Source organism: Callorhinchus milii, unplaced genomic scaffold (genome assembly GCF_018977255.1).
Source record: "Callorhinchus milii isolate IMCB2004 unplaced genomic scaffold, IMCB_Cmil_1.0 Scaffold2, whole genome shotgun sequence".
Classification (NCBI taxonomy): domain Eukaryota; kingdom Metazoa; phylum Chordata; class Chondrichthyes; order Chimaeriformes; family Callorhinchidae; genus Callorhinchus; species Callorhinchus milii.
The window spans coordinates 58,769,400-58,793,586 of record NW_024704743.1 but is presented as its reverse complement, the minus strand read 5'-3'; the positions used below and the strand labels follow the sequence as shown (position 1 = coordinate 58,793,586).

Here is a 24,187-nt window from a genome sequence, read left to right as displayed (position 1 = left end):
GTTAGTGCTGGTATTAGTGTTAATGCTATTGCTAGTGTTAGTGCTGGTGTTAGTGTTAATGCTATTGCTAGTGTTAGTGCTGGTGTTAGTGCTGGTGTTAGTGTTAATGCTATTGCTGGTGTTAGTGCTGTAGGCGGTGCCGGGCAGGTACACAGGTGCCGGTTGTAACTAGCAGATGGGGAGTGGGCTTGGTTTGGCAGCTTTAACCCAAAGAGGCAGCGTTGTTGGAGGGAATCAGTAAAATCATTTCCAAATGCCAGGAATCTCGGGTTGCGGTCGCCCCTCTGGACTTTTTAACCTTTTTTTAGCAAATGACTCGGGACTTGTTTAATTCGCAGAGGATGAATGAGGAAGTATCCGTGTAATGCATACCCTGTGCTGTAGAATGTGCACCTGCCTGTCCAGGTTTTATCTACATTATGAACAGGAGTTAATCCGAATTTCCACGTACCGATATGCATGGATTAGGAACCGATATGCATGTGTGCATCTCTGGTTTGGTCGGAATTGCAAACTTTATTGTGCAAATCGTGCTGCAGGGTGGGAAAAGGTGCAGAATTAGTTTGGGGAATTTGATGGTGAAATGCGATGTACAGCTGCAGCAATGTGTGTTTCTGTAGCGATGAGAGCCGGGAAATAAATATCTGATCATTTGTGTGAAGGATATCACAAAGAATAACCACACAGTCTGGTCATCATTGTGCCGATCCCACCAGAATAGCAAGCTGGATCCATGTATATATATATATAATATGCATTTCATTTCACAACCTATTCTTTAGGATTCTCGTACCACCAATGAGCTTTAACGGTGACAGAAGGTGTGAGACTTATTTTTTTGCAGATTCCTGGCCGGGAATCGCTTGGTGGCACTTTGAAATCTTCATATGTTGCTGCTCTCGGCTGCCAAGGCCACTGCAGCTCGGCATCTCACTCAAACCAAACACTGAAACGATGGAATTAAAAAGAGCAAAATCACCAAGAGCCGAATCGTCCTCTGTACTTCCAGACAGAAACTCCAGCAACCGACATAGTCAAACCCAATGTCTGCACTTTCTAATGCTTTGCCCCGAGTTCACATCTGGAGTTAGGCAAAGCTGTGCACACACTGTGCATCACTCCCACTGACTGCCCTGCAGACCACACACAGCTTACAACAAATCACCTAACATTGAAGCTTCATGTGTGTTGCAGCTTCACATATGAAGTTGTTGTGTGATATAATTCTCTCTCTCTCTCTCTCTCTCTTTCTCGTAAGCTCTCCAGGCAAGAAGCCCGACAGGAATACTATTCCTGAAACACCTCTCTGTGTTACCCAATGCAACTTTTAACTCATGCCGCTGATTCCACCTGTTTATTCCACTTCAACCCAAAAATCACTGAGATTTCAACATTTATTTGTCAGTTGTTTTCTTCAAAAAAAAAGTCAACGTGTGTTGATGTCTGTGGCAATCACGTTTGTCTGTACTGTATTAGGGACTAAAGGAAGCCAGATGGTGTGCCCCCACCCCCTTCCCACCAGAGCAAACCTGGATTTGAATCATGCTCTGGGTCCTGCATATCATGCAACATTAATGTTCAAACAGTGTCAACCCGAATCAAAAGAGAAATTGAACCATAAAACGTGGCCATGTCCAGTTCAGATACTTAACCGGTTGATACCTGGTCAGTTCCCCTTCACTGGGTCAAGAGTCAAGACACACTCGGCCGATGAACCCCTGGCAGTGCCCAGTTTCAGCCTGTGATTGCTCACCCTGGTGCTCCCGCTTTCCCCACCATGGAGCAAAGGGACAGTGTCCCTCCCTCCCTCCCCCCCCCCACTCCCCCCTCCCTCCCTGTGTGTGTGCTGCTCGGCGACTCTGACACTGTAAGAGGCGATTAGGAGGGAAGAGCTGGAGGGAGCTTCGAGACTTAACTACATAGCTAATGCATTTCCTTTGTCGTGTGTGCATGTGTGTGTGTGTGTGTGTGTGTGTGTGAGGGAGGGGAGAGACTCACAATCATTCTTGTTGGAATTTCTGACCCTTAGCCTTTGAATAAATGCGGGCTACATCGGCATATACTCGGCATGCTAGTTGGAGTGTTTCCTTCGGACAGGTCTCAATCACACAAGTGCAGTTGCATTGAATGTCCCGCGATCTTCGATGGGGGTAAGTGCATCTGTATTTTTTTTTAAAAAAGGGTATGAAGATCTTCGTGCGTTTTGTGAGCAAGAACAAGAGGTACACAGGCTCGACACAGCACAGTGTAATGACCTCCCAGTTACATGCTCCTGTCATTATTGTAATGCCAATGAATCAATAAGGCATCATTTGCCGTCAGAAATTGCTTTAGTAATGATATAGTATTAATAACTGGGACAACAATTCAAAGGATGTTGGCTGTGCAAACAACGTGACTGATATTCCACAGTTAGGAGATTGCAAATGACATGTTTGCTGAAAGACTGAATGCGGCATTGATGCTTGTTCAGCCTGTGACATCCTCGTGCAATATCTGTTTGTAACAGTGCAAAATATGGGTAAGAATGCATAAAAACCACAAGGCAGGAGTTCAACCATCCTTGCGAAACACAGAAAGCACGAAGATCACCATCGAGTTGGGCGAAGTCTCTATTTTAATAACAATAGAACAATCTCGTCAGTTTGTGGGCATAATATCAACGACGTGATTATTAACAGAATAAAAATGTACCAACACTGTAATTCCGCTGATGAAATCCTAGTAATCTAACAATTATAATCAATGGCTGCAGATTTTGATGAATAATAAACGAGTGTCGCTAATAATAGCTCGGCTGTGCTGGTGTGAGGGCTGTTTTGCTGGCATTATTATTAAGCAGCTGGTGACTTCATGACACAACACGGTCGGACACAAAGCGTACAGCTCAGAAGGACAGCATTACACACAGTTTAGTGGTGCGGATAATCCCTCCGGTCGCTGTCTGTACCCCTAAAGAAAGCACATGTGCTCTTAAATAATGAACGTACAATTTGCTAAACGCAGAGAGCATCAATCCACCGGATTGTCCCAGGAATGCAAAAATAATGCTGGCAGGTCCCAGATTGCTAACTTGCACACACACACACACACACACGGGTGCATCCCTCCCTCCCCCCACACCCCCAACACCAATCCTTAAAGGGGTGGGGGTGGGGGGTGGGGGGGGGGGGGTCTGCCTGATGGATGAACATTGCGCGGGGTTTTGCTTTGGTCGCAGTGAAGTGGCTGTGCAGTTTGCCTCCCTCATCCCTTGCAGGTCTGTGAGGGCCGACCCTCCCCACTTGCTGTGAGGCTGGGGGGGGTGGTGTTGGGGGGGGGGGGGGTGCCGGGCTGTGATAGGCAGGCGGGTGCCGGGTGTCACTGGCAGTGACGTGCTGGAGTGGATTGGCGTTTGCGAGCGAGTTGAGGCGGCGGCACAGAGAGGCTGATCACCAATGATCAGATTTAATCGTCCCCGAATTGAAACTTGGCAGGCACTGAATTATGAGATTGCTCCACTGTTTTGCTGGATTAATTCGCATTTAATCGTATTTTTTTTTTTTATCTCCGAAGTAACCTTGTGTAGTGGTCATGGGGTCTGTAATTTCATTTTTGTTTAGATGTACAGGCTCGTGAAAGATCTGCCTTTACTCTAGCGGATACAAGGTGGATCTATGCTGAGAAGCAAAGGGGAAGCAGTGGAAGTTTAAGAGAGGAGAATGCAGGCTGTGTATTGGTACTCCGTCCTTCTCCTCCAGAGCAGTCTCTATCTGGTAAGTTCTCGCCCGCTTCGTAAATGCAATGTCCAATCGTTTAAAGCAACCGCACCGGGAGCTCAGCTTTATTTCTTTTAAAACTTGCACTGACCGACCCGAAGCTCGAGTGAGCGGACTGTGTGGCACTGATGTAAACCGGTGCACAAGGCGATGCTGACCCACGCTCTGCGGCGCATGTTTTGAGCCGAGTACTTGTAGGTGGTACTGAAGTCGGTTAAAACCCCCTCTCAATAACTCGGGGATTTGTACTTATTTCCAAACGCGTCCGGTGGCAGGAACTGGATGGCAAATGACTGACAATTTAGCGGAGTTCCCTCGACTGCACACCTACGCTGCTGCTGTTTCTGGGGTAGGGTCGGGTCGTGAATAAGCTGAGTCTGAGAGGCGAATTGGGGAGACTTGACTTACACTGCTCTCGGGTCTCTCTGATTTATTCCACACGAGCTATACTTGTCCCGCGGGGTCGGCATCAAGACCTCTGCCGTGTTAATACCCAGGCCTTGGAGCATGTCTGTCTGATGATGATGATGATGCACCAATATCATTGCTGGTCGGTTCCTTTTTCACCTCCAGTCAGTGAGTCTCTTGAGCCAAGACGTGGCACTTGGATCCGAGTGCAGGAAATGTCCAAAACTCATCATCGTGACATCAAAAGGCATTTCTACCAAAACCCGACTGCTGTGTACATGGCTACTGTTAGGGCATCTTTCTGAAGTCTATCACTGGTTGACAAAGAAAGCCTTTATGTTTGTTTTGAGCAGTCGGGAGCAGCGAGAGTCCTGGGCACTTCACCCCCGTGTTCGCTCCAGCTGTCCAGTCCAGCAGGACGGGGAGCAATTGCACCATTGAGCCGCCAGAGTGCGCTGCAGGTCGCACGATGCCTGCAACGGGGGAACGATTAAAGCGCAGGGAGTTGGGATGCGGGGGAATAGGTTTTATGGATGGGGATTCGGGGTCTGCTTGTGAATCGCAATAGCTGCACACGTTTATTATAAGTCACAGAGACCTCACTCGGCGTATGATGCCGCTTTGCAAGTGAGGACTGAAACTTCCCCTGACCAGTCCAGTCTGCCCTTTGGTCCTCGGTTATTGTCGGTGCTCCAGTAAATACTGTGCAGGAGGATCGCCCAGAAGTCACGTATCCACCTTTCTTTCAGACTTATTTGGCCGATTGCTGCTCTCTTTGGACACGCCGTGCCAATTTTTTTTTTTAAAAAACAGAAAATTAAAAACAAAATTGCAATACAGCAAAGAAAATACTAAAGCAAAAGCAAAGGGCGAAAATGCAAAGGTGACAATAGAGAGGGGAAGGACAGAGAGAGCGAATTGCAAGTAACAGAGGACAACAACTAGAAAAGGAGGGAATAAAGGAGGATAAAGAAGGGACCATCAAGGAAATGCGTGAACAATTAAGCGTAAGGACATGTACATGTTATCTCGCGGATGTGCGGATATCAGAGCACATTCAGTGAGTGTGGACGTTTTCAGGCAGTTGAAGCCACTTGACTGCGGGGCGATTGAGGTTTGGGGTCTATAATGTTTGGTGGAAGAGGCCTTCACTTCTCCTTTAAACAAGAGCGAGACAGAGAGAGAGAGAGAGAGAGAGGGGGAGACTGGGGAGGGGCAATTAAACATTTGAGCGAACAAATTCCTCTCCCTCATAAACCTCCCATTTTGCACTCTCTGGTTGAGCAGCTCTTACACAAAACGCTCATTGACAACTCACTTTTGGTTACTTTCCAGCGCGTTAAAACCAGTGCATCAAATCTTGAGTCGCGGCTCCACTCTGTTGAGAGCCCCTATTGCCGCAGTGGAGTTGGGGGTTGTTTCCACGTTGTAGCATTTTAACGATAACCGCATTCATTTCCTTGTAACTGTGAACTGGGAGCTTTTCAAAAGCAGTCAGTCTGCAAATTATGCTGATTTAATTATCACTTAGTTACAGACTTCATTAGCTCTAATGTTTTCGCGATGCAAAGTCGTTACTCAGTGCAACAAGAGTACCCGGGGTCTGGCTGTCCAATTCCTACTCAGTCCCTGCCAGTGAAATTAACTTTCAAATTAAAACGTGTAATGGTAACAGATGCCATATTTCACGGGGTTGGCAGTTTTAAAGTCAGACAAATGGCCTGTTCAAGTGTCGGTGCAATTTCATCAGTGGCTCTTAATAAAGCAGTTACAGGGGCTTGAATGGAGGGGTAGACCAGAGCAAGGCTGGGACTAGCGGACAAATAACACGAATTACAGAGGAGTTGAAAGCTTTGAACACAAGGATCAGAAGGTGTCAGCCCAGAAGGAGCTAATTTCAGGTGAACGTTACAAGGATGGATCACACACTGTGACACGCGTTTGAGAAGCGGGTTAGACAGTTAATTAAATAGGTTTGCTACCCCCCCCCCCCCCCTCCCACCCCTTCCCTAATTCCAAGCTGTGTTGAATTTATACACTGAGCAATTGTGATCAAGTCTCAGAAATCATTTTATATCCTCCAGTTATTTGCAATGTGTTGCAACCTGAGAATGCGACGCAAAACGAGAATCCTGTCCTGGCAGATCAGCGATTTTTAACGAAGGCATATAATAGCTAAAAAAAAACATATGGCAAGCGAGACATCTTAGACAGGATCAGGACAAACGCTGCACCATTTTAGTTTTAACCGAATGGACAGTTGGATAAAATAAACAAGCAAGTTGCTTTTTGTGAAATAGAGTGCAACGTGTTTTCACTAATGATTGCACATCAGGTACTTTCAGTCATATAAAAGGAGACCTGTCCCAACCCCCATCCCGGCTATTTGGTCTCGCAAATGCCACCAATCTGTCCCGAATCCCACAGTAAAGAGCGCCCGGGATGTTCCGCTCCCTGTCTGCGGGGCTGGAGAGAAACAGTCCTGGACAGGGGCCAAAATGCGCGCCTCGGGCCCCAGACGGGAATGCTGAAACAACGGGCAGATGTTCCGTGAAGGGATGGGGACAGGCGGCTGGGAAGCGACTGGACCATATGGCACACGCTCAGCTGTCGGAATGGACACGAAGCTCCGTGTCCTTCCTTCCAGTGAGGGTCGGGTCGGGTCGGGTCGGGACGTGGGAGGAACGGCGAGAATGTTCCTGCACATCAGGGGACGGCAATGCAGGTTCAAGGCGGGTGGTGGGAAGGCGGAGTAGTGGCTGTGAGTGCAGTGTGTGTTTGTGGGCCAGAATACACGGACAAGTAGCACAGTGTCTCTGGACAACCGCTTTGCCGGGAACTAGGGATTTTCTCCCGATCTGACCAAGATCTCTGGGTAGCGCTACACCTCTCTGATATCTGAAAAGACGGTCCATTTATTTTGTTTTCTCTTTGCATTATTGTCGACACCATTCATGCATTATGCATCTATAAATTCATCTCATCAGATTTTGCTTTATTCACATTAATACAGTTTAGTCGCGAGGTGCATAATAAAGTCCCTTGGTGGATTCTATCCCAATTCCTGTTTCACGTAAAACTTATCCAATGAAAGTTTATTATTACAGTCCCGGAAGGTTCTGCATTTATTGGTTGCATTTCCTTCAGAACTGCTGTGGCGGAGATTTATTGGTCAAACTCGGATCGCCTTGAACTGCATAATTGCATCCATCCTTTCAAAAAAAAAGCTGTTGACATCTCTTCAAATTATAGAAATATAGTTATACTTTCTGCATGCACACCGTTTATCCCATCAGCCTGGCTTCAAAGGCTTTTAAAGCCGCTTTGGTTCAAATCAGTTGGATCTGATAGATCGTCTGCGATGGGATGTCACTTGTTTTGCATTGGGAATTAATTGATCATAATTATGAACCGCGGCTTTTAAAGAACGGTCGGTTGTACATGATTGCAGTTCAGGCGACGTGTTTAGATATGTTAGATATGTTAGTTAAAGAAGAGAGGAGTTGAAAGCTTTGAACACACGGATCAGAAGGTGTCAGCCCAGAAGGAGCTAATTTCTGGTGAAAACTCTGATATGCCTCCATTGCCCTTATCCCCCCCCCCACACACACACTCACAAGCACACACTTGGTGTGGGGAGTGGTCTTGTGAGATTTGGGTTGCTTTTATGCCTTGGACAGTTATACCACAGTAACTCAACTGCCTGTTACATTCTGCTGGGCCAGTAGTGGGCGCTATTTGGTGCTCCCGAAACTATTGCGTGGTTGGCCGAGACTGAACCCCAATGTCAAAGGTAATGGGGACAACATCACTTTACAATATAAATGACGACAAAGATTCAGCAAGAAGATGATACAGCGGTCATTTCAGTATAGTAAACCAAAGCCCTTGTTTCCACTGTGGTCATCTTTCACGTTTCCAGAGGATTGGTGTACACAATCAGTCATGATTTCCCCTAAAACTTCCAACGTGCATATTCCTTCACCACCTTTACTTATGTTTCTCTTATCATGTCCCTTGTGACTGGTTTATACAAAATATACAGTCAATTCACTTTACAGTATATTCAGTGAAGCGCTTTGAGACATCTCGAAGACGTGATAAGGCGCTATATCAAATGTAAGGATTATTTATTATTATATAACCTTAGTAACATGCACATATATGTCCTAATATTTCAATTCAGCCAGAATGCAATCATTAATTGTACAATATATTTTGAAGAACCAATGAATATAAATTATCTGCGGATCTTCATGCTACAGTCTGTGTGAAATTATATGGAACTGAGAAAACTAACTGAGGTATATGCTCTATGCAGTATGTAAATGTGGCAGTCTTCTGTGAGTGCTTAAGAAAGCCATAACTTTCCAATGTGCTAATAGCAATGAACAAAAGCTCATATTTTATAATGTCCTCTTTTAAATGCTGTTATTTTGATTCCCCGGTAACTGCAAAGTACAACTCCGAGTCTACAAAGTTTAACATAAAATAAGATCCGTAGAAAATCAAAACACAATACATCCGAGTAAATTCAGTACTTTGCTTGAATTGTTTGGCACATTATTGTACTGGGATGGTTTCAGTGGCGCTTAGTGGGAGCAGAATATTTAAAAGCCTCTTTGGGGTTTTACGGAATTTACAACCTGGATTATGCTGGCACATCTAATCCTCCTCTAGTTAATCTTGGAGACTTTCCACAAGGAAACCTTGCAGAGGCTAGGAAATGGCACGCCGAAAAAGGAAGGCATGTTTGTACATAATACACGATCCTTCTGATGGCTTACATCCACATCCCTAGTAAGCCAAACTTAAACAACCTACGTGATACTCTGTAAACACGTCTTAGGCATTCTTATATGCAGGAGACTGACATGTTGATGAGTTGCCTTTTACCGAATTGACAGTAAGTGAAATAAAAAAACTTCAGCTTTTCCATCAGTAGTAAATAGGCTGTGCTGTAAGTATGTCACTCAATTTATGCTGAAAGTCGAATGAATTACGTTTAATGAAAGTGCTCCCAAGATGAATGTTACCAGAGATTTCCTCTGTTTGCTCTGTCACTCACTACTCCGAGGCTATCTGGAGCATTTTGATAAAAGATAGGAAATCCAAATTGTAAAAAAAAATCACTTTTTGGGTATAGTGCTTATTTTTAAAAAAAATCTAAACTCCAGAAATTAGCAAACTGCATTCAAGTAAAATATACTCGGGGTAAGGGCAGTACCGTATTTGTATTTCACAATTTAACATTAAACATTTAGTGAAACGAGATGAATGATATAGTTGTGAATGAGGAACAATATCATGGTTGCTGGTTGTGTTATTACAGTAACACGAGCTTTCAAACGGTATAATAATTCGGCCGCCCTCAAAAGTTAGATTTCAATCACTTTTAAGTGACCACGTCTTTTTATTTGCAATGGGTGACTCTCCATGTGGACTGTTTTTAAAACAAAGATACTATATTTCACATTCCATTAAAACACAGCATTTAGCTGTCGGCCAGAACCTGATATTTTCGCTGGAAATAACATAGCGAGATTTTTAACAGCGATAAATGCCAATAGGCCTTTTCATCGCCAGTTTTACTCTCCTGGTTGTAAACTTTTGTATGTAAACAAAAGTCTGGCGTGACATTATGCTTCCTATCTCTGTAGCACAGTGAGACAGAGAAGGGTGTCAACACCGACAGGCATTGACCATGTAAAAAACCCTTCACCTATTTAACGCCGATTTAAATGCAGAGCTGAAGTGAATATTCGCTGCATTGTCCCTATTAAATGGTGACTTAATGGATATTAATGACAGAGCCTTTGCGATACAAGAGACACAATGAAAGATGGTAACCCGTGGATTTACAATCGAGAGGTAATGTCGTTTTATATTTTTTTCTCTCCCCTGGTTTAATAAAAGGATCACCGAGCGTTGTACTGTAATCACAAATATAATGCAACATTTTAATTGAGCAAACATGAAGAGCACGAACAGAAAGGTTAGCAGCAGAGGATGCGGTATTCTGGAAGAGTGGCGATTAGCACAGGACAAACCCGACTTAACTATAAAAAGGGAGCAGTATGCTTTTTAATCAAAATAAAGTAAAGCCCCACTAATGCGCGGGAATCCCTCTTGCTTTTCCTTGTATTGTCCTCCTCCCAGTGTGGAATAACCAGGCAGTTCTAATCTTTCTCCATGACTGTTAAGTATTGCTACAAATAATCGGTCTCCCGACGAACTCGCGTCTAAATGGTCCCAACTGATCTGAAATTGATGACATTAACCTGACACTGGCAACAGTAGGTGAAGCCATTCTGCAGCTTCCAAGTGAACGTGCGCTCTTTTATCTTTCCAGCTTCAATTTGCTGAACTCTTTATTTTTTTCTCTCTCTGGTAAATGCCAGTCATTTAACCAAAAGAAATGTTGAACCGGACACACACACACACAAAAAAAATGCCCCCCCCCCCCCCCCCCCGGCCAGGGGAATAGCTGAGTGTTGGCCACGTCGCTTCTGAAGTCATTTTGCTTTATGTATAAAACGACCAGATTGTCAGGGGCAGAAAGGCTCAGCGCTTGGTTCTGTGGCCAAAGGGCATTCTTAAAGAGATTTGTTTGGGGAAAATAAATAGGGCAATCTACTGTAAGGGGGGAAAGGAGATAACACAGAGAGACTTGGATAACAGAGCGAACAGGCTGAGGGATGAGGTATTCTGTCTGAATCTTATCTCCCGGTGAAGGACGGGTTTTGCAGCGTTCAGCTCCAGATGGCAGTCTGCAGATGAGAAAAGCGTTCTGCACCACCCAGTACAACAGGAGCATAACCTCAGTGCAAATACTGTAGACACAGTGGAGATCCAAGTTCTGGGCTTGATGCACACACCATTTCACCATCAACTTACAGCTGCTTAGAATTACTGATATCAAAGTGTGATTTTAACTTGGCTGCGTATTTCGACCATAAATATAGAGTCAGTTCGCGGTGCAATATATTCTGTGAAGCCCTTTGAGATGTCTCAAAACGACGCGATAATGCAATATACCAAATGTAAGGATCATTATTGTCATTATCACTTTCGGTAGTTTGTTCTTGCAACAAACAACAAGTGCAAGATTTTTCTTCAAGCCGAATAGATGGGTAGTTTTAATAGACAGTCCGCCTATGTTTTATTTAGCGAAAGAGCATTCGATGAGAGTGAGTAAGTGTCCTGTGTTTACCGGAGTGCGCTTTGCACAGAAACACTTTCGCATTTCCTCAATTATTGGTGCACTTTGATGGCTGTACCACAAGCCGTTGGGAAAACAATACGGCAGAAAGCTCTTTAGGTTACAGCGGAAACATATATGTTTCAACAAAGTCTTGATATACTCGCTGGAATATTCTGTGGTAGGTTTTAAATTGACGGAGTTAAACGGGGAACCACTGGGACTAATGATAACCAATGCATTCGTTAAAAAGAAATAAAGAAGACACGGTCTCTAAGCATCCATCTTACTGTGTGCGAGGCACCGCACAGACTACTCCAGATGTAGAGATTACAGTCCAACCTTAACACAAACGCGTTAAATTCAAGCAAATCTTAGAAGTGGCATTGGGTATCGAATGTCCCAGTAGCGGTTTCAAGAGGAAATTCATAATTTAATTAATAGTGTTCAAAAGCACTGTGAGCTTCCCGCAATTCTAGACCTTGGATCCAGGACTGACAGATTATCTACAGACAGTACATATTTATCTAAACAGTGCACTACATAACATCGTTCTACCCCCTGTCTGTTGGAACAATTCCTACTTTCACCACTTTCTATCAGAGACAGCTTCACGGATCTGCTCTTTTCTGCACTGATCAGTTCCTCCTGTTTTGTGCTTCAAACGCTGAGAGAGTCCAACGATCGCCAAACTCAGACAGGACAACTATTGTACAACGGTAACAGCAGACGGTAGCCTACACATTGCACACAGATTTGCTCTTGATAACATTTTACATGAATCTCTGTTGAAACTGCGCCCTTAATGTTGGTTGTGTAAACCGAGGGGAAGGTGCGATTGCTTTTCGTGGCCCATCATTGCAAATGCGGATCAGAATCTCGCTCTGGGTCTGGGTTTAGGGGATGGGTTTATGGTCCTTTTTAGAAACCCACGTGGACCGGTTTTTACATTGACCCAAAGTGACGGTCCGACGAGTCACTTGTCGTTTCGCATCATCACATGAACGTCTTCACCAAAGCCCTAAAAACAAAAGTTATTTTGGTGGGAGACCACCCAAATGAGAGAATGACGAATAAGTCAGCGAATAAGACTTGGAGCTTGGAGCTGGACCAGCGTTTACACGTGCAGTCCCGACTACACCACCAAACAGCATGTTGCCTTCAGGGAGATTTATCAAACAGCTCACAGAAACCAAATCACTACCATCAGGGCTACAGCAGGCTTGCCTTTTTGGGGCAAGCTTCACAAAAATATTGCAGATTCAGTCGGTTTCCCCGTTAGACAAAAAATGACCCCCACCTTCCAACCAACGAGGGATTTTCTACAATTGAATACTTCCAAAAAACAATCCATTTCTGGTTTGAATTTACCATATCCAATGTTAATTTGAGCGTGACCAAGCTCGCCAGTGGAGCAGGGCTTGGTGATAAGAGATTACTGAACTCTTTATGCAATATAAAAAAACAGAAGTCGCTGGGAACACTCGGCAGGTCAGGAAGCATCTATGGAGAGAGGACAGTGAGTTAACATTTCAGGTCGACGACCTTTCGTCTGAACCATACTGAACCTGTGTGGTTTGAGATCAGGCTAACATCAGAGCTGCCCAGTGCCCCTTTCATGCCAAACCCACAGGCTGAGATGAAGATACTAAGCCTCGAAACAATTTAACAAACTACAAACCCTTTGTGGCCACTGCGAATCGGAAAATGTACTTGTGAATGGACATTTTATTTACTTGAAACAAAAACTGCAGCAGTATTCATCAAAGGGTGTTCTGCTATTGAGCTCTGTGGGTTGGGAGCAGTTATATTTCTGAGCAGGCCTTAGCATGTCAAGGAGATATCCCCAGAACTATCCAAATGACTAAAATAGGTCATTGGCAAACTGATGCTGTATCTACAAATGTAGCAGCCACAGCTTATTCATTATCGACACACTGGGAAAGAATAAACTGTTATGGGTGTAGGGGGATAATGACAAAGGAATTGAACAAAGACCTGGATGATGAAATCAATTGAGCAGACAAACCGTTTTGAATCAAACATCCTTATTTGTTATTCTTATTTGCTTATCATTTCTTATTTATTTCTTATCTGTTCTTCATTTCCTAGCAGAATTGTTGCTCTCGAGAGCAATGCTTTTGTTGCACTGTACACATTGGCATTGTGAGGGAACTGCCCTGGCACCACAGAGCGGTTTAGGGGAGTACGAGAGCGATGTCCATGTGATTGCTGGAGCTCTCTCTGTGCTTGCAAACATTCACGAAGAGGATGCTGCTCACTGACCTCTCACTGTCAGTGACAATGTTACCACTGAGAGGAGTAGATGAGATGAAAAATAGACATGGCATTACTACCAAAGGTATTGTACAGATAATAGCCCCAATTTTACATTGTTGTCCAATGCTGAATTCTATCAAGTGTATTCCTCAATGACAGAAATGTATGCGTTTTTATTTTTGATAAATGACATTCTTGTATTTCCAAAATACACCCATGACTTTTGAAAGTGAACTTTAGAGGATGAATGGTAAGAGTCATTTGCGATGGATCTGGTTGAATCCAATATTTCTAACAAGGTTTGAAGGTGGTAAAGTAACTGTAGTTTTAATGATAACTTTTTATTTGAGCTAGATAAGAAAAAAAAGGCAGCCTTACCATTCTGGTTAGAGTTAGTGGAAAAGGCTGTACGAGGATTGACAGACACATTCTTTCACGCTATGTGGAAAGAGTACTCTTCTCTATGTTCTAGTTATAAAACAGTTGGGTAAATGTAAATTTTATTGTATAAAAGAATTGACTATTACCTACTAATCGCGTATCAATAAGTGTATTATTGATCATTTTATTAAATGAGGTGCATGGGGCCAGTGGATAACATAAATATCAGAGGTCAATCTATTTTTGTATCCAACATCTTTCATGTTATGTAATTGTATATCATAAACAATAACCACTCATCTGAAGAACACTTTTGAAATGCTTTTGTCTGCGAACACAGTTATGGACACAGGTTACTCACGCAAATGGATTATATACGCTGGGAGAAAGAATCCTGTTTGCAAAGCGTATTTCACAGCAGTCAGTCACACATCAACAGGCCTGCGCGATGGTGCAGGACGTATACAGTACAAGGAGTCAAAGGTCTTGCTAATGTGAAAATACTGCCCCATAACTGCTTTGATGAAATTTGTCACTAAAAGGATCGCGTGACTGAACAGGATGAAAATGTAAGCGTCTAACACTTGTGCAAGTGAGATGACTGAATGTGAAGAAGAATACTGACAGCACAGCAGATGGCATGAGCATGATAGCAAAACTGACGTCTTGCATACATTTCAGTGATCTGGGCTGGTTCTTCCATCGTTGGTGAACGTGAAGGTGCAAAACACAATCAGAAGTCACTGGGTTACTTATCAAATTTGAAAAGACAGAAACACCAAGCTGCCTTTATCTAAACACCGGGGTACACAGGTCTCGTCTATCTGTCCTTGAACCTTTCTGTGGTAGAGTTAATTGCATACCGATCCTAGAAAGGCACTAAGCAATATTAGATTAGCTGTCAAAATTTAATATGCATTTGTGGTAAACCTTTCATCTACCAGTTTTAACTGTTTGGAAAATTAACTAAGCACAGTTGTATGGAGCTTCTCCACGAAGTATACCCATGTTGCCCATAGTAACCATGTTCATATTTCCTCTGAAATTTGTTATCAATTGTGTTTTTGACTAGTTCTATCTGAGTAATATGCATATACTTATTAATAAAGCTGAATGGTAAATACATTTGGAATTTGTGTAGAAAGTAAGAATTCTTATGCTTTGATTACACTGCGGGTAACAGTGTAACGCAGTGGAATTATGAAGCCCGGAGTTACATTGAGCAGTTCGGTAAAGCGGAGCCCTTCATATTCCTGCTTAGCAAATGCACAGAACTCCTCACATAGCAGATCCATGTTTAATGTTTGTAAAAAGCCAACAGGGCAGTCAGCTCTTTACTGGCATTAAAATATATATAGTCTATTGTGGTTATCCTGCAGTCAGCATAAACCCTGGTAGTGCGAAACATCAGTTATTACTTCAGTTTATACCCATTTGATAAAGGGTTTGTTTCGAACCACCCCACACTCTGCAATATCATTGAAGTTTAAAGAGCATGAAGAGGGAGTCTGACCCACAGGCTTTGGTTTCAGGACAGTTTTAACATAATAGCAGCTGGAAAAAATTAAACTCCCTCCATCCCTTTCATCAATTTCCATCGTTCCTATTTAATTGGAATATGATTCCACATGAGAGTTAGCAGGTCCAGGAACATCCGCAGACCACTTGATTACCTTTGGGGAGAGGTAAGTTAGATTTATTGGAGTTGTGTCACACACCTAACATTGGAATATTCCCATCGAGTCAATCCTCATTGCCCTCTCCCCCTCGGCTCCCGAATCAAACTCTCAGATTGAGTACAAACCCTTGACATGTGGCAGGAAGTTTGAAGCTCAGTTGGTTAAATTCTTAATGCTTTCAATGCACTCTCTGGAATCCCTAAGCCCTGTCTCTTGCCAAGCTTCACCCAAACTCTCGGTGATAAGGCAGGTAGGGTGCACTCCAGACCAGAATTCAGTCATTTGGGGGTAGTCTTGAGAATGTTCACGTGTGTCAGACACCAGACTGACCAAAAAAGAGTCAGGAGGTTATTGTACTACATGATATATCAAGGTCCATCTCGTATTTCTGCATTCACACACACCTCGCCTCCAATAGAGGTCACTGATAGCGATCCTTAAACGAGGGGCTGAGACAAATTGTAATACCCCCAGCACTGACTGAGTTATCTAACCTGGGACCTTATTCACTGTGTAAAGGGCAGTTATTTCCTACGTAAACTCGCCGACCTATCAGGAAAACCACAACAGTTAAACGTATTAGGTATTGCAAGTGAGTGAACAGCTAACTATCACCCATTTTTAGGCAACCAACACCTGCTGAAAGCAAAAGCAGTACTGAATCGACAGAGCACTGACTGTGCACGTTTCCCTGATTTGAGGACATGGCAGAGTCGGCAATGTCACTAATCGTGTGTTGACCGCCTGCACCAGTGTAAATGCGGTTTGTGGACTGACACAACACCTGTGATGTATTGTCTGAGAAGACTTCCTTCCCCACGATGCTCCCATTGCATGTCAAGATTCCCAAGACATTCAGATTGGAGATTTCAGATCACAACTGCAGGAATAAATGGACTTGCTGCTGTAACGTACAGAGCGAGAATGCGATGCAGAGACCCAGCAAAGTTGAGTCAGTAAAGATAAACTAAATCCAACGTGATAGCATCTTCACTTGGGAACATGCACTCACGTATGTATATTGCATTACTGGCAGGAGTTTTCCAATTGAGCGCATTGGTAGCCAAGTCCACAGAACACGATTCACATTATTGTCCTGGTCCTGGGTTTTGTGCTGCTATAAGTACACTGAAATCTTTGTTAGAGTCACACTGTTGACCTTTGAAGAGCCTTGCACATAGTTATGTGAGAATCAAACCAAAGGGACAATGTTCAAGCCAGTTATTTTATTTTTCAGGACTTTAAGTGGCGTCGTACAGTGGTGTCGGTGGGAGTTAGAACAGACGTTTAGTCTAATCTAATTAGATAGTTTCGTAGTTATTAAATCTGTGCATGTGGACAGCCTTCAATTATAAAGGCGCTGAAAGATAAACGCTAACTTTCTACATCACACAAGTCCATCTTCACCTCTCTGGAGCTCACATTTAGCTCTCTGGATTTCTCATTGAAATCTAAATTAGGCACAACAGAGCTATTAATTAATTAGAAAGATGGTCTTCACTATCAATAGGCACGAACTGAGTTTTTAAATGGAACGAGAGAGGTCTAAGGGTCCACACTTGTCAGCATTCCCACCATCCTTTCTCCCCCTTTTGATTTGATCAATAACAATGGCATTTAATATACACAGTCTGTGGAATCTACTTATTTGGCTCCAGAAATAAAGGACTTACTAAATTAGAGCGGAAACTGCTCGCGGGGCCATATCATATCCCAATAAGATGTCCCCGAATTATCCTGAAAGCGTTTGACAAGCAGCTTCTGTGCAGAAAATTAAAACTGTAAAGTAAAACCATTTGCAGTTGGTTTTGAAAATCTCTCTGCACGGTTTTTATGTGGCAGTCGGATAATTTCTTCCAGTTTATTTTCCACTGCAATATTATTCTTTGTTTCCTCTCTCGGTTTATTTTTTATGCAATTTATTTATTTTTGCTCATCAACTATTACCTCCATGACACCAAGGGTAATTAGTACTAACCCATTAAGCTATTTCTAATTGGTATCAGCAGGCACATTCTCTCTCTGGATTTCTTCCTCAGATACAGAATAATGGTAGAGTGTATCCCATAGCAGTTGGCTAACGACTGCTTCTTTGCTATAATGAGTTTTTTAACTGAAACATTAACAATTTACTCCCATGATTTCCCCATCAGTTTCACCGAGTTCACAGGGTTTGGGCTCACGTCTCACTAATGTTTGGAGCCTATACGGACGCGTAAAGTTCGTACCTATTTCCCCCGATCAGCTGTTAATTAGCTCTTGCGATTTACAGCTCCATAAATCTACAGTGCAATAATTAGGTTTATAATGCAGATTGCAACTTGTCTCATCTTTATAAGGACGAAAAGCACTGTCTTGTGCAGCAGATCGGGAACAGAGATGACATTCAATGTGCACTTCAGAGATGGCAAGTACAGTTCTACACTTTGGAAGAAAGTGCCAAATTATAATTCGCTTTTAGCACGTCGTGGTATGTTGGTGAACACCTATTTCGTGAGTAACGTGTAAGATGTATTCTGCCTCTGTGCAATTTTCTCTTTATGAAATAAATGTTTGTCAGTTAATTCCAAAGATCTGGCTAGTGACTGATAGATAACCCGTCAAATGCAATATTTTCCAAAAGCACTCAAGCACAGCGATCCTACAGACTGCTGAAGACTGAAACCCTTGTTGCAGTATTTCCCATTTGAAAATAAGAGGGGATCCAGGTAATTTACTGCAATCCCATGGACACAAATCTCCTATTGACAACCCGAACCTCTGGAGACAACAGCTGAGGAGTATCTATCACGGAATACATGGTTATTGGCAGATTGGGGCCTTGATTCATGATGCTCTCAGTCAATGAAGTGTAATCGGAATTGGATAGATTGCGAAGATAATATGGGTTTTTTCTGTGGTTATTGTACAAACGATGCAGTGTCACGAATTCCAGAGCACAGTAGGAAGAATGAAAGGTAGTTCACGAAACCACCTACATACATAAGACTTCACTATGTGGGTTTAATATTGTGAACATGTATATGGATTATGCAAAACTTGACAAGGATACAATTATGATTTTCAGAAGTAGGATTAGCATTTTGATGTGGTATTGTATTGATGAATAACGTTAGATCAAATCGTCAGCCACTGCTGCTGCTTGGCTCAGCACTGTGAGGCCTATATTAATATATAGATAATTAAACATATGTGTTTGATTCATCGTTGTAATTCTCAGTTAGTAGCATGAATGTCTCTTAATGCACATTTAGGGTTATATATATTCTACAATTACCGCTGAATTACCTATTAAATTAGTTGGGGATCGCTTCTTGTGTGGCTTGAGTGTAGCATCATATAAAGTCTGATTTGCTTCACAAGGTGGTTTTCTGCTTACAGTGCAGAGCTCACAGTGATAATTGGACACATCAGGGCTGGTTTCCCCCCCCCAGTCTCTGACATTCAAACAACAGCAATGCTCAAAAACAAGGATCTTTAATTGGTAGGAAAATTAGGTTCACATATTTTTGTTTATTCTTAAAAAATCTGTCTTTACAGTTGAAACAAAGGACTAAATTTCATTTGATGATTTCACTCGACCAGCGTGGAACTCTCATTCTCTGTCAAAGGGGCAAATTGTTCATTACAGAAGGTAGCACTCAATTAAAGCGGTGCCTGCTGATATGGCATTAGACACAATTTAATCCCATTTCCTTTTCATTTCCTAAAGAGATTTGGTGTAGTTTCTATTGTAAACAATCACAAAGTCAGGATTTCTGCATTACAAGTTTCGCAATCATCAGTTGTGTCTCAATAATACTCACTTAAAACTCCAAAAGTGGCAGATGATTTATTTTGTCTAATATATAGGTATGTAGATCGGTATTCAATAAAGTAACTATAGTTCCATAACTGGTTCTAAAGTAACTTTATATACTGCACCATCGAATGATACCACGATTTCAACGAGAAAAATAGTGCAAGTGGCAATTAAAAGTAGAGTTGAAATTACATTGGTTGAATCCTGTGAGGGTGTTTTATTGTCCTGTGAATCACAGGAGAATACAACCAGCCAACTATTTAAGGTTTTAACTGTAAGAAATTATCTATTACGTTGGCAGTGTGTGTTGGTGGAGACACCAGTGTCTTGGACAGGGATTTTGAATGATATATTAATATTACAGTAATGAAAGATGCTCCAACATCAGGAGGTAAGTATTATGTTGCTACAATAAAGTAAAATCAAGCATTACGAGAGCTTTAACTGCTCACCCTCTCAAAGGTGATTTCCTCATTCCAATTGACCCATTTTTGTCATTCAATTAATTTCTAATGTTACTTATCTTTCTGCATCTCCCACCATGTATTTTGAAAGGTGGGAGAAACACCCTTTTTAAAAGGCTTGCTTGGACTGCAACCTGGATTTACAACCAGTTTTACAGTGAATAAAAAAACACAATAGATGGAAGATTGACAGGGATACATTATAGCTGTGACCAGATCAATTCCTGGATTGATTTTTTGCACCTGAAACAGCAAGTATGGGTTTCAAACAACTAAACCAGTCAGCAGGCTTGACCAATTGAATTTTATGTAAAGTGTACTGAATGTATATTTGCACTTGAACCCAACATCTCTCAGCATTTTATCACACTGAAACATCTCTAAGAGCTTCACAGAATGTTACGTAAAATGTAATTAAGTTGTACTTGAGCCCAGCAGCCAAAAGCACAGCAATGTCTCACAAACATCCATGAAATGAATGACCAATTTTTGTTTTATCTGGAGGAACATATATCTGATTAATGCATAAAACACAGCTTTGTGCTTTACTCAGCTCCTATTCCATCATAAAATACTCATAAACTTTGATTATTATCATTAGTAAGGTAACAGTAATTTTAAGAATACAGGCTTTTACTATGTATTAATATCCTTCTGTTTGGGACAATCTTATTTTTACTTCCATTGAATCTGTTTACTGATAGGTTATCTCATTGAAAGCAGCAGAATGTAAATCTTCATTGAAGAAAGTGCTATTGAAGAAACGCTCCAGATTGCATATTAACATTTAAATAAATAAGACTAACTGCATTTCTGATGAGCTTGCCAAATCCTCCATACAATGAAATGCAAAATACTGCAGATGCTGGAAATCTGAAATCAAAAACAGAAGTCGCTGGGAACACTCAAAAGGTCAGGCAGCATCAATGGAGAAAGGAAAGTGAATCAATGTTTCGGGTCCACGGCCAAGAAGAGTCATGGACCCAAAACATTGACTCACTTTCCTTTCTCCATAGATGCTGCCTGACTGCTGAGTGTTCCAGGCGACCTCTTTTTTTGCCTCCATGCAATGTGTTTATTAAGCGCTCTGAGACCATGTATGAAGGGCGCTATATATGTACAAGTTGTTATTGCTGTAATATATGCAGTTTTTATTTTGGCAATAAAATGACATGTTGACATATATATTGTGGGTACTGCCATTAAGTCAGATTGTCTATATTCTTATGCTTTAAGTTGATTTTGGGAGATGTGCCAATAGCTTGTACTGTGGTCACTTTTTATTAGGGGGTTAATTTAAATGGACCAAAATATTAGACAGGCATCATTCTCTTAGAGGTTGTGAGGCGGAGTGTTGTTTTGCTCATGTGGTATAACTCATGCCAGGTTGCATCTGGAGGGCACTTCACTATGTCAGAAGAAGTTATTCTAAGGCTAATCTTGTATAGATTATGGTGAGGCCACATTTAGATTATTGTGTACAGCTTTGGACAACTTGCCTTTAGAAGAACATTACTATTTTAAAAGTTTGTATGGAGGAGCTACGATAACAATACAAGAGTTAGAGCTCCATGTTCTGAGGGGAGGATCAAAGAGGTGAATTTATTTTCTTCGGTGTGGGGTGGGTGGGTGGGTGGGTGGAGGGGAAGAAAATTGAGGGAAACATAATCTTGGAGCTGTAGAGCATGAATTTACAATTGAAAGGCTCAAATGTGTCTCAATGCCAGCAAAATATTTTTTCATCAAGCATAAATGCATTGTGGAATGAACACTCAATAAAACATTCAATACTGTCTATTAACTCTTTGGAAAAAAAATGTATCTGTTTGGAAACAGTATTCATCGTTATAGGGAAAGATATTGGTTACAAAATCTCTTCCATTTGATTTAGCGAATACAACGCCTTTCACATGGAGTAGTGTCTCGCTTACAATGAAGTGATTGTCGTCTAAATCAATTTGATTTGGACGAAGAATGATGGCCAGGACACCAAAAGAGACCCCATTTTCTTTTTTGTTAGATCTTTAACATTACATGAACAGGCAGATGGACCTTGATTTAACAGTGAGCAACTTTGATGATGCAGCACTTCTCCACTGTGTTGGAATGTCAGCTGAAACAAAGCTATTTAATCTGTGGAGGGAATAAGACCAGAGTTGAATTGTATTATTATAGTCTGTGTATTTTTAAAATCTACTATTGTAATTAAATATGGGTGAATATTTTGGCATTTTTAACTTATGTAAGTACGTGAGTAAGTATGTACAATTTTCCCCTTAGAAAAGAATAAGTGTGTGGAGATCACAATAGGATGAGCTTCACGTGGACTGTGGAGAACATGACAGGGTGAGCTTTTTAGGCAGTGTAGAGACCAAGATAGGATGATCATCACATGGATTGTAGAGACACCAAGAACAACAACAAATTGCATTGATACAATGTCTTTCATGTCGGGAGGATGTCCCAAGGCACTGAACAGTTGAAGGTTTACAATGCGCACGATAGGGTGAGCTTCACATGAATTGCAGAAGAAGGTAGGGCCGAATGACCTTTTCTCATTGCATACTTTTTTATGAAGTAAAAGATCACAAAAGTGAGTGAACAAACAGTCGAAGATGCAATTTTTGAATCTAATTCTTGCATTTGATGCATTATCTTATCAAATTAAAATGACTCGAAGCTCTTCATAGAGTTTTCTGTAAAGTGTAATGACTGTATTGCCCTTGGGACATCCTCCCAATGTGAAAGGCGTTTTACAAATGTAATTTTGTTGTTGTTGTTGCCCAATGTTTTGCCCTGATGGGAATCGAACCCAGATCCTCTCGTTTGCGAGGCGAGTGCTCTAACCACAAAGCGACAGGACTCTAAATAATGTAATGACTTCATTTTCTGTAAAGTGTTATTTGTAGCTGAACACGACAGCCAGTTTGTGCACAGCAATGACCCATTCATAAACACACAACAATATTTAATGTTTGCAGGAAATGAGCAGTTTTAGATCCAGAAAATTGTTGGTTGGTTTGATAGAAAAACCTTCCTTTCCCTCATTTTGAATACTGCAATGGGATCTTTGACATCTACCTGATGGGACCTCAGTTTAAGGGGAATTATGGGTGACTTGGGAGTATGCTTGTCACCTGCAAGTGGTATACAATAATATAATAATAATCCTTGCAGTTGATATGTTGCCTTATGAGCGAGTGTATGTGATTTGAGACGCTATACATGATTGATTTTATTATTTCACTGAATGTAATGTTATCAGGGAAAGTATTTCAAAAATGTTTTCTGTTTGCATTTGCCATATTTTGATTAAATGGCCTAATCTCTAATGCAAGTATTAATGAGGTTGAAGTGGAGCCAGAGCAGAATTGGTGCTATGGGATCTGAATCATGGTTCTTGGCATAAGCAGCGCAGAAAAAAAAATCATTGTTGATAATGATAACTTAATAGACAGGGATTTATTTATTTCAGGTAGGCACATGAAATGCTTTTCTCTTTCAGATTTGAGAACCTATAATATTGAACAGGATTCATGTCTTTGAACTAATTTGTGATTTTGAGAGTTGTTTAGAATCTCTTTGCTTTGATTATTCTTATATTTCTGTCCTGTGGCTTCATCTTTTGTGTAACTATCTTTTCTTTTTAAAATGCTCCCTTTCCTGGGTCTGTTGGCTTATTACCAGGCTCTGTGACCCCATCACCCCACTCTCGCCCGGCTCCACTGGCTCCCCATCCCTCAGAGGATAGAATTCAAAATTCTTGTCATCATTTTCAAGCCCCTCCTAAATTTTTGAACTGCTGACCCCCTACCAACCTGCCCGCTCCCTCCGCTCAGCAGGCTCCGGTCTGCTCCATGTCTCCCACCCGACCCGCGCTGCCATCGGCGGCCGGCTTTCAGCCTCCCTGCCCCCACCCTTTGGAATCCCCTCCCACAATCCCTTCGCCTTGCTCTCTCTTGCTTCCTTCAAGGCACGACTCAGGACCCTTCTTTTCGACCGTGCCTTCAGCTGCCCTCCTACTTTCAGCCCTCCCTCACCCCAATCCTGCTTCCCCCAAGCTCAAATCCTGAGCACCGATTAATTAGTGCCTTGGGACGTTCCTCTCGACGTGAAAGACGCTTTACAAATGTAATTTTGTTGTTGTTGTTTATTTATTCACTTATTTAGTGCTGTTTTTTGTTAGGGAGGTGTGTTTTCTGTTTGTAGCAATC

General features: G+C 42.0%; 1 protein-coding gene across 3 annotated transcripts in view; it reads left to right on the top strand.

Moving 5' to 3' along the window:
• The first annotated feature begins 1,873 nt into the window (after positions 1–1,873).
• nxph1 (neurexophilin 1) overlaps positions 1,874–24,187 on the top strand; it is a 64,856-nt gene continuing 42,542 nt past the window's right edge. Inside the window, exons 1-2 of one of the 3 annotated variants that reach the window (XM_007904783.2) lie at positions 1,874–2,150; positions 3,603–3,755. In XM_007904783.2, the coding sequence (XP_007902974.1) occupies positions 3,702–3,755 (54 nt within the window). In that variant the 5' untranslated portion in view covers positions 1,874–2,150; positions 3,603–3,701. Of the gene's footprint in view, positions 2,151–3,172; positions 3,260–3,368; positions 3,756–24,187 lie in introns of those variants that run through there. The other 2 variants (XM_042332173.1, XM_007904782.1) reach the window with 2 other exon arrangements.